Genomic DNA, 10941 nt, shown 5'->3' with positions numbered 1-10941 from the left:
TACTTGAGGGATATTATCTGTAACCCAAGGCTGAGATAGTGACAGCCAATAAGCCTGTATGCCCTGAAGCTATGTTAAAATATTTATGTTCTGCAACTGAAGAAAAAAAAAAAAAAGGATTTGGTTAACAATATTGATAAATCCAGATTATGAAAAACAGCTTCTCTTCATAGTCTAGGCCTTTTTGGCACAGGTTTGAACCTTTAATTGCCAGCAAGGTGAATGGAGGATTACCATTTGAATTTGTATTGCATCAAAATACACACCTTTCGTGACCACGTGTTTTAAAAAAAAAGCAAACGTTAGGAATTGCTGGGGAAATCAATGATGATATTAAAAAGTTAATTTTCTTGTATCAGAGCTTGTAGACAGTTCCTGATGTCCCCCTGCCCATCCCGGACTTGAAAGTTGTATTTTTGCCTGCAACCACTTGAGGGCGCGTTTCTCCTATTAACGCACACTGAGACCCCGCGTGGGGATAGCTCCTGTGACAGGCAGGGGGCCTAAATGAGCATTGTTATGGTAAATATTTGACATCAATCAAAATCAAGACCTTTAAGGTTTTAGGATTACTGTCATATTTCGCATGGTTTCTCACACGTTGTATGTGTTTAGCTCACTAGTATCGTATTTGACTAAGAAGGAGAAACGCCAGCAAAGTTAAGAATACTTGTATGACTTGTACCTGTTAACCGTCTTCTACAAAGGCAGCTTAAAGTTCAGTATTTGTTTTAGGCGAGCTGCGTTTAGGTTATTTATAGTTTGTTGCCTTTGGGGCCCCTTTAGTACCATGGGAAATGGGATACTCGGGGAGTTTACTTAATAGTATCAGACTGTAGCGTGTACGCATTAAAAGCTACTGTGTCTGTAGCTCTCGGTGTCCAGAGCAGTAGTGAGCTCTCTCAGGCAGCGGGTCCCTCCCCCTCCTCCTCCCCTCTCTCCGCTTTGCTGCCTCGCTCGCTCGCTCTCAGCTGCTGCTGCTGCTGCTGTGACTGCCCTCACTCCGCCGGGCTCTCTGCTTGTTGTTTGGTACTTTTGGTGAACTTTTCTTCCAGTGTTTCGCAACAGTGCTCTGCGAGGTTTTCGGGAAAAACTTCCTAATGCAAAAATGGACTAAAGCAACGACCCGACAACGTGCGGATACTTAGGGGGAGAAAAAAAGGAGAGTATTTCTGTAGAGAGCGACCTTTCTGAGGGTTGAGTTACCGTCATGGAAGAGGACGACGGGCATCAGGAGAACGGTATCCCCGCAGCCAAGGACTCGGACCGACAGCAGCGGCTGAGGCTGTGTGTTTTAAATGAAATACTGAACACCGAGAGGGATTATGTTCGGACGTTGCTTTTCCTCCAGTCGGTAAGTTTGACATCCTCTTGCAAGTGTGTCTCCCGTACACTGGCAGAACGTGATGCCAAACTCTAGTTACAAATCTGTATATTAGCGGATGTTTTTTATTTATTTCCGAATGCACGCTCATCTCGTGTATTGTTCTAGATGTTTTTCCAATCCCCGGGCTACTGTTTTTAAATCGGCATACACAGAAAAAGATTAAGAAGCAGCCTTTGCAAGGAAAAAACAAAAGCAAAAAAAGCAACCCACCCCAAAGATCTAATCTGATCTAACCTGTCAGATTAAACCACAATAAATTTGCATTCAGTTTGGCGTGATTCTGTGTCCACGCGGGCTGCTTGAACCTTTACTTCAGCGCTGTCTGTGAACGCTTCTTCTGTAGGAACGGGCTTGGGACGCGCAGTTGCCGTTTGCTGCTGTTTGCGGGGCTTTTAATCGCGACGCAGACTGCCGCTGACAGCTTTGTAAAAGACCTGCGTGCATCTGAGGCTACTGTTATCAATAAAAACTTTTGAGATGTTAAACCGTGTTTCTTGGGACGTCTGCGGGGACTCATACATATTTAGTGTTTTGAGAGGAGGGTGGTGGTGTTATTCTCACCTTTCCATTGTGTGTTAAAGCTCAAGCTTGAAACAAACAAAGGAAAGGAGAGCCCAGTTCGCACATGCATTTTTTTTTAAATACAAATAAATAGGTATTCATGAACATCACCCTGTCACGCCCCCTTTTTTCAGACAGCGATAAGAAACCGTTTGCTTATTCGCTCTTTGTACATCAGCTACCTCATGAATGAACGTCCTGGTAATTTTGCATGCTCCATTCAGCCGCCGAGCACAGCGCGAGTATAGATGGCACCCACCTGCAGGGGGACTATTCAATTTGTTACTTCCCCTTGTCATTTTCCGTTGGCCTTTCCTCCCCTCATCCCCGCCTTGTCATCTCTGGTAATTGTACAGTGAAGGTGGCTCCTGCCTCCAGCTGAGACTCATAACCACAGCGTGGTTAACTCCACCTCGCTGCATTTAATGTGATGACTATAATGTGACCTTACTTATTTTTCTTTTATATACAATGGCTTATTTGTCTGCTTCAGGGAAATTCCCACTGTCGTTGCCCCTTCCACATAAAGGTCAGCACAACTACGTCTATCTTTCTTTTGCACCCTGTCGACTCGATGGCAGACTTTGATTCTCATCATTTTCACTTTGCCTTTAAAAAACAGTTTATGGTGATATTGCGTTTCCTGGTGTTTTTTTTTAACATTTCAACATATGACGCATTTTTGCTAAACAATGTCACGGTTCCCTCTTTCCTCTCTGCTGTCACGTGTTGAACTTCCTCAAAGTTCTTAAGGTGAGCGGTGCAGAAGGCTCACCGCACCGCCGTGTCATGCCATTCGTGGTGTATGGCATTTTCAGAGTTATACCTACGTAATATATCTTCACTGTTCTGTATCCAGCTCAACAGTGGACTCAATTGAGGCTTATCTTCTGTTGCAAGATGGCAAAGGGACATTCTTTGACCTCCCTCCACTCTCACCATGCACAATGGTAATGATGAAGTCTCAAAGGTTTATCAGGGAAGTCTGAACATCTGAAAACTGTCAGTGCTTTGTGCCCTTCGCCATACCCTGGCCTATCATCACGTGAGCTGGGAGTCTTTTGATTTAAGCCACATGGTGTCTAGCCTGAGGCAAGTGATATGGTCCGGCTTGTGTGATGTAATGTTATCTCCAGGGTCTTTTCATAGAATAGTCTCTATGCCCACTTCATGAGCCAGTGAGATTTTGTTTTAAAAGTAAATACTACCATTTGGCAACTACTCAATACAATCCAGCATCTTTTAAAAAAACATTTTTTAAATGCCAATCATATCCAGCGATGTTCTGTGCTGCAGAAACTGACAGGTTGGTTATTTGTATCATCTTGTTAACAAGTGTTTCTTTGGATCGGAATGCATGTCTGTGAATGCCTTCGTTAACAGTCATCTTCACGTGTGCACTAAAGAGGCCTGATGGCAAAACACACCGCTCCCCATTAACCTACATGCGACACTGTCCACTGAATTTTCACCTTGGGGTGGTGGACGGGTGATGAGGTGCTTACGCTGCTAAAGGCAAACATGAGGATCCAGAACAAAACGAGAAAAGAAGCCTCGCTCTCCACCACCTCCTCCATGGCCAATCCTTTGCGAATCCCCCCTTCCACCACCCAGTGTTTTCTGTCCAGGGTCCAGCTCGGCAGAAAACCCTCAGTGAGAACCCTTGCTGGGAGCCAAGGCTATGTCACCATGCAGCTCACTGTGGTGTTGATAAGGAAAAGTCTGGCTGTGGGAGCTCAGAACATGTGTTTCCAGTAAAGATACAGATAGGTATGGGCAGCCTATTTAAATAAAATGGTAATAAGTAGGGTTTTTGTTCAGCTTCTCAGCTTTTTCTCACCCTTCCTCATTGCTTAGGTAACTCCCACATTTCCCAGAATGCAGCTCATTCACAGTGCATTGAGTACTAATGCATTTTACTGTGTAATGAAAAGTGAATTTTGCCTGTGACTAGAACACAGCACAGTTTACGCTTGAACAGCTTTCAAGTCCAGGCATGCTATTGTCACACCACGTGTATTGAATTTAGTTTTGATTGTGTGAAACTCACACTAAGATGTGAATAATCTTAACCCTGTGAAGTCTATCTACCCCCCACCCCTTAACCTTATTTCCCTAGAAATAGGTTAGTTCCCCTCTGAATGTAGTGTTTGATTTACTTCTCATCATCAGTTATGACTTACTTAATTTTTCAGTGTACTGATTCTTTTTATGCATGTCAGCTTCTCTCTTATCTGTATCCGCTCGCGCTATGATTTTGTTTTCTGGTCTTGTTGAGGGTTTGATAGTACAGTAGCTGTTGACCATCTTCATCATCTGCATTGCCTTATCATTGATTTATTTTCCACCTCTCTTTATGCACTTTAACCCAGTGGAAAAAAAAGGCCCTTAGCAGAGCAGCTTCTCAGCTGCAATGATTGCAATGACACACACACACAAAAAGAGATGGTTATCCGGCTTTGGCACCTCAGCCATTCTGCATGTCACTCATCCCTTGGCAATTACCAGCGCCAACAAGCTCATCCAATGTGCTGTAGGGAAGCGTGTGGGGATAGTGGTGAGGACAAGAGGTGAGAAGGGGGTTGGGGGAGTGTGAAAAGAGGGATTAGAGGATTCATTTTTCCCCCCTCACTGTTATCGCAGCAAATCTCTAAATCTATTAACTCTTTGAGCAGATCGGAAGCTGTCACATTTAACAAGCTGCTTCCTTTTTATGAAGATTGCTGTGCTCTTCAAGCTTTTGTGGCGATGCGTTCCCTTGTTTGTTTGTGTGAAATAATCACATCCTAGCTCGATAGATTTATGGGAATTTTCTTCAGGGTATGGTTTAAACTGCGCAGCTGGATTTTCCCAGCCATGATGCACCAAAATACTAGGCTATCTGTGATAGGAATGTGGTCGGTGGCGTCATACCTGCTAGATGTGAGGGATTTTCCTTGAATGCCATGAATATGATTGGTTGTCATTTAGGACTGTTTTTCTTTTTTGGACCAGGCTGACCCATGTCTCGGTGAATCCTGGAAATGAATGGCCGATAGTTTTTTTTCTTGGCTTGTGACCTTCCTTCGTAATTCTGAAAAGTGAGTGATGGAAAAGAGTCGAGTGACCGCAGAGGTCCTGTCAGTGCTGCGGGATAATAGGAAACATCTGGAAGGACTGTGACCTTTACTTTGGGCCACACACAAGTGAGAGTACTCATCCGATGCTAACCCGCGCTGCCATGAAGAAGTGAAATTGTGTTTTGATGCTAGACTTTTTTTTTTTTTTTTTTACACCTCTTTGGCTGTAGCTGAGCAAACAGGATGACACGGGTATACACATCTTAGTGCTCACAAAGGTAAACATGCAGATAGACAACTCCAAGCTTCCCCCTGCAAGCACAAGCCTGTGTCTACCTTTTTCCTACTTTCCTATATAATGTCCATTCATATTCCTATTCCCCACCTTTTTCTTAATGTCCTAATGTCCATCTTTCTCTCTCTCGTTCGCTGTCCCTCCTTAGTTGTAAAGACCAGCATCGGATTTCTCTGGGCTTGGGCGTATAAATAGCTTAAGATTCTAGCTCTCATCGTAGCCACAACGCTGGTGGTTTCAGTTCACTGCAGCCTTTAGCTGAAGTCACACACACTCCACTCCACATATATGAGTGAGGGCATTGGGGGGCAGCCTGTGAAGACTAAACAGCAGGTAGAACAGTTACTGTGGCAGACAGCTGGGACTTTTTGAGGGTTTTTAATATTGTTGGGCTTTAAAAGCCCCGCTGGACAAACTTGGGAGTGTAGACAGTCTTCTTAGAGTCTTCTCATACAGCATGTAACTTGTAGGTTAATCAAACCTGTAAATAGTCCGTGCCTCCGAATGCAGCTGTATAATCGGTGCATGCTTTGGCTTTTGTGCTAACTGTACTTCAGTTCATTACATAAGCTGCAAATTTTCATATAAATAAGGTTTCAAGCTGCTGCTGCTGTGCACCCATCAATCACAGTCTGGACAATTGGTACCTTGCAGCACGGGTACTGTGCCAGACGAACTTATTGCAATGTCGGGGTGGTAAATGTCAGTTTCTGACTTAATCTCTGTGCTTTTTTTAGTCATGTGTTTTGATAAGCTATTTCTTTGAAGCATAAGACTGCAGCAGGAATTTAAAGTATTCAAGTTAACAAGTCTAAACCACTGTAACACCCAGAGGCATGATGCAAAAGCAAAGAAAAGCTTCCTTCTCTTTCCGAGAGATGCTTGCAGATTATCAGAAGAAATCCCTTTTTACTATATCCAAGAATTTTCTCTCTTAGTAGTAGCATTTTAAGAAGTGGAGCTATTCAGGAGTGTGTCCTTTCAAATCTGTGATCTACAGAGGTCGGTAGCATTTCATCAGTTTGCATATCAATGTGTCTGATATCAGATCATGTAATGTCTGGTGAGAACTTGGACATTCACTGTTTTGTACCAGCTGGAAATGGTAAAACCGCGTATCTGGGGCACTGTGCTTTTTAACAGGGTGATATAAGATACAGCAGATGACATGGGCTGAATAGTAAAAGCAAGGCAACGTGACACCTCCAATGTTCTTCGAGATCACATCGTAGTCTGGACGAAGTTGGCGCATGTACTCTCTTAGGGGAGACACCGGGTGCAGCGACTGTGCAGCGTGGTGAAAAGGTAGCAGGATGGACGGATGTCTGCAGAATGACTTCGCACAAGCTCTCCCTTGAGGGTTTGGTTTACAGACTGAGGCAGCAGGATTACAATGTTTGTTTGCTTTTTTAAATACTACCAGATGTGGGTCTTCTTTCAGGAGGGGGTTAAAGGTCATTTGCCTGATAGAAAAATGCTGGACTGGCACATCTTCACACAAAACCTATTAAGGGTACTGACTGGTGCAAAGATATTTGGTAAATCATGGACAAGCTTACCAAGCCAGTTAGTTTTAATTATACAGACTAATATAACAAACTGCCAGTTTGCCTCACAGGGCTTTAGAATCACAGTACACAAAGTTCTGCCTTTTTCATTTTTTATTACTTTCTGATCAACTAGAAATGTTGTGATCTGGCAAACTGAATATTGCTCTGTCCATCTGGTGAATCCCCATCTAAGGGTTATTCCTGTCTAACTTTGAATTGTTTTTAACTCTCCATTAACAACAAGGTTCTTTTTGATTGGCCAAATAGAGTTTCCATAAGCTACTGAAAACAGCAGCATTATCTTCTTGGTTGTGCACTCACTACTTAATTTTAAGTCTGTTTCATACTTGTTAGAGACAGATATGCATCATACAAGAGAGGCTTATAGACAGCTCGTAATGCATATGGTGTCATTGTTATGTAGCTGCTATGTTGTACAACCAGGACTTATTTCATAATGATCATTTTAAACCAGAAGCTTAGACACTACACTCCTGCTTTCATATAAAGCGGCAGACAGTACAGATTGAGCATGTCAGCTGTATGTGATGGCCTGAGTGTTGGAGTGAACACCCAGAACATCACAAGATTTTCTTTTCCAGCTAAATGCCACAGCTAAAAACAAAGAACATTTTCACTGTTATCTTAAAATTGTTTTTGACACGACTCACTTAATTAATGAGCTTCGAGATAAACAATTTACCAACCAGCCAACTTTACTGTTTTCAACCCCCCCCCCCGCCGCTAGTCAAAGAAGCTCTGACAATGTTGTGGTAACTGTTCATGACAGCTGCTGACAAAATCTTGGGCATGGTAGCTGAAGGGCTTTTATTTTGGCATTTGCGAGTTGTGGTGACATTTTTGCCAACTCACGTGGCTTTATAAAAGGCTTGAGTCATACATGCGGGTACCGTAAAGTTTTTGTTCTCATGTGCTGACAGGAAACCTTTTAAGAGAAATGTTGTGATATGGCACATTAACACGTTAAGTTTTCAATTTTCTATCCATCCTGCAGGGACTCTTCAGCTTCCACGAGCTTTTGCAGGATAGATAGTGGTTTTTATTTATTTTCTTCTACTTTTTTTATTCACCAGACCTATTGTCTCTTTATCACAAAATTAAATGTGGCTCGCTATTTAACTTGCTCTGCGGCTGAATATGGTGAATCAAAATCAACCTGCAAATATCACTTCTAGAAGTGGAAACTTACCTCGGCGTTTGCTGCATTTGTGGCTGCCAAAACGAGAAGTGAGATAGGATGTAGGTTTGTGCTTTCAGAGACTGAGAAGTACTTTTTTTTTTCAGACAGGCAGGGCTTTGACTAGCTGCTGTCTGCCCGTTTAATGGCGTTCTCTATCAGGCTGGTAAATGCTGTTTAAGTCAGAACCAGCGAACAGTCTCTGTGATCTTCCCCCTTGCTTTGCCAAAGAGCCATTATGGTGTAATGTAAGCCACTAATTTGTGTCTTTGCCACCATTCAATTTCCTCCCTCTCTGTCCCTGTAACCTTGTTTATGTCTGCTCAGCTGCATGTTAGGTGTGGCAATCGTACTTTGGTTTAGCTTGGATGTGTACATGAAGGCAAGCTGCAATGTTCTCTTGGATACACACGTATGAATATCATCGAGTTTAGCTTGAGTGATCACCTGTGCTACATCAATTGGTTAGCCGGCAGCGTCACAGGTCACTGATGGCTCACTCAGCTTCATACTTGCCACACTCTGGTCCAGTCTGTGATACCCGTGTCTGTGGACCCCCCACCCCCCAAAAAAACAAAAAAACCAACCAAGTGTACAAATGTCCAGATGGCCTCTCCAATCTGGTCCATGATGTTATCTACTGATCAACACATGTCACCCCTCTACAGGAAAGCAACTTAGGAAAAAATTGTTGTGGATGTTCCCTTTAAAGACAGAATGTAATTTGAGCCATGTAGGTTACAGGTAGAGACATTTGTAATAGGTTTTGAGATGGCTGTAACATTCAGTGAAACAAATACACAGATGTTTCCATTTCCAGCATGTCGTCCAAGTATATAAGAATAAGTGTTCTGTGCTTCTCTGTCTTTTGTTCCTGTAGAGAGAGTGGTAGAATTCATATTAAGCCTGAAAAATGTGTCCGATGCTGCTTAACACATAAAGAACTGCACACATTGCAGTTTTCTTTAGTCCACATTGCAGCAGATACACAAAACGAATACAAAAGGAGTCAAACATTTGCTGGTTTCATTTATGAATGATTATTAGGAGCACAGGTGTCCTCCTGGAAGTTTTCTCTTTTGTAGTTGGGAGCAGCTTGTTCAACAAAATGTGCAAAGTAACTTTGTGCAATACTGGACAGAAATGTCAGCAAGCTCAGAAATGTAAATTGTAAAATTCTAGCAACTGTGGAACCTTTTGAAAGTATAGTTTTGAAAGCCTAACATGCTTACTGAGACAGTCTCAACAATTTGTCATCTGAGGTGTCCAAAATACGTAGTCCACATATTCATCGTGTGTCATCCATTCATTTGTACAGCAGGATTGTGATGAATACCCAGTCTTAGACAGGAAGTATTCGGTCCAGCGCTTTCTGCCTGTCCTCTGTCGCGGAGGCACTGTGTCATCCCCCTGTCGTGTTTAGTTTCCGCCCATGTGAACAGCTCAAAGAGCCCTGAAGTTTAAAGTCCTTCAAAGCGGAAGTGAGCGAGATGGGGAGGGGGGAAAAAAAAAACTGGACGAGACTCAAAGAAGACTTTGTGTTTTGGTGATTGGCGCTGCCAAAAAGGCTTTCTCTTGGAAGACAGCAAGGCACTGGTTGGTGGGTGAAGGGGAGCTGAGGGAGTTTTTGGAGGGTTAGGGAAAGATGTGAATTACGGCCTGAGAGAAAAAGAATTCTCCTAAGGTTTGCTGGGGTCCCTCATTATGGCAACGCCACGGGCCATTCTCTGGCTCTGCTGCACCCAGGCCACAAAGAGGGGATTTCTTCATTTATTTATTCAATTTCATGCCATGTCGACCCCTAAATGGCCCCATTCCCTCTCCAAAATGCCCCGTCTCCCTTTGTGACTAGCCACTCCAATCCTCTTTCCAAAAAAGAGAGATCCTTAATGGGTGCATTGTTTTAAGCTTGTTGTTGTTTTCTCTTGGATGAGAAGGGGTAGAAAGCTTGAGGCTGGTGACCTGAGAACTCGCTTAGAAAACGGCTGAATCTGTGGATCTGTGGTTCTGTTTGAGGTTTGCTTCAGTAGGTGTGGGAACCACAGCGAATTGAAAAGAGGCTCAGAGGGCCTGCTAGAAAAACCTTGACAAGTGTTCAAGCTTGTTCTTGATATACGGGGTCTCTTGTGAGATATCTGAATTGAGTGAGATGGCGCAGCATTGTTGCTGAATGCTGATGTAGCCGTGGGTAGGCAGAAAAAATGCCCTAGTTCTGTTCCCATTAACACTATTGGCCCTCTCATCATGGAGAGAAATAAGGAAAAAAATGTACTCTCAAAGAAGATAATCAAGTTTGATATTTACAGTAAAGCAACAATGTGCTTACGACAGCACGGTCTGATTGGATTTCTAATAGCAAGTCTAACACACTCCAAACTCTGCTTGTTGAAAGGATTTAATCCAGACAAATGGCTAAGGAAACATTTGACATGTACATTATGTAACCATTATACCACGTTGTTATTGATTTCCTATACATTCATATTTGCACTTGCTGTAATGAGAAATGGGATGCATACATGGTGATGGCAGCAAAACAAATATCCCTCGTCACTTCTCACACATATTGCTGTTTATTATGAAACCTGTTAAAGCATTAATGTCATTGTCTAACAGGTCCAAGCTAAGCATGTGTGCTCACTGGGTTTTGTTTAACTACAGAAAACGACCTAAAGTATTTATCCAGCCTTGATGAGAATTCGTTTGACTGACAGCGCTTTACTCTTGTTTTCTTTTCTGTATAAACTTTCACCTCAGCTTCTAATATGGCAGCTGAGATCTACGCGCACAAGTTTGTCGTTCTACGGTCCTTGGTTATTACAGATAACAATTGCCCGCTGCTGAGTGTCGAGCTTGAAAACAACCTCAGCCGCACACTGTGAGTGACCCTT

General features: G+C 42.9%; 1 protein-coding gene across 2 annotated transcripts in view; it reads left to right on the top strand.

Annotated features, from left to right (window-relative positions):
• Positions 1-959: 959 nt before the first annotated feature.
• Positions 960-10941, top strand: part of prex1 (phosphatidylinositol-3,4,5-trisphosphate-dependent Rac exchange factor 1) — a 78425-nt gene continuing 68443 nt past the window's right edge. For both annotated transcript variants that reach the window (XM_087833522.1, XM_087833523.1), the window contains exon 1: positions 960-1354. In XM_087833522.1, the coding sequence (XP_087689648.1) occupies positions 1211-1354 (144 nt within the window). In that variant the 5' untranslated portion in view covers positions 960-1210. The remainder of the gene's footprint in view (positions 1355-10941) is intronic.

Source organism: Neolamprologus brichardi, chromosome 20 (assembly GCF_056152115.1).
Source record: "Neolamprologus brichardi isolate AB-2024 chromosome 20, ASM5615211v1, whole genome shotgun sequence".
NCBI classification, from domain to species: domain Eukaryota; kingdom Metazoa; phylum Chordata; class Actinopteri; order Cichliformes; family Cichlidae; genus Neolamprologus; species Neolamprologus brichardi.
The sequence above is the reverse complement of the archived record's forward strand: the minus strand, read 5'-3'. Positions and strand labels throughout refer to the sequence as shown.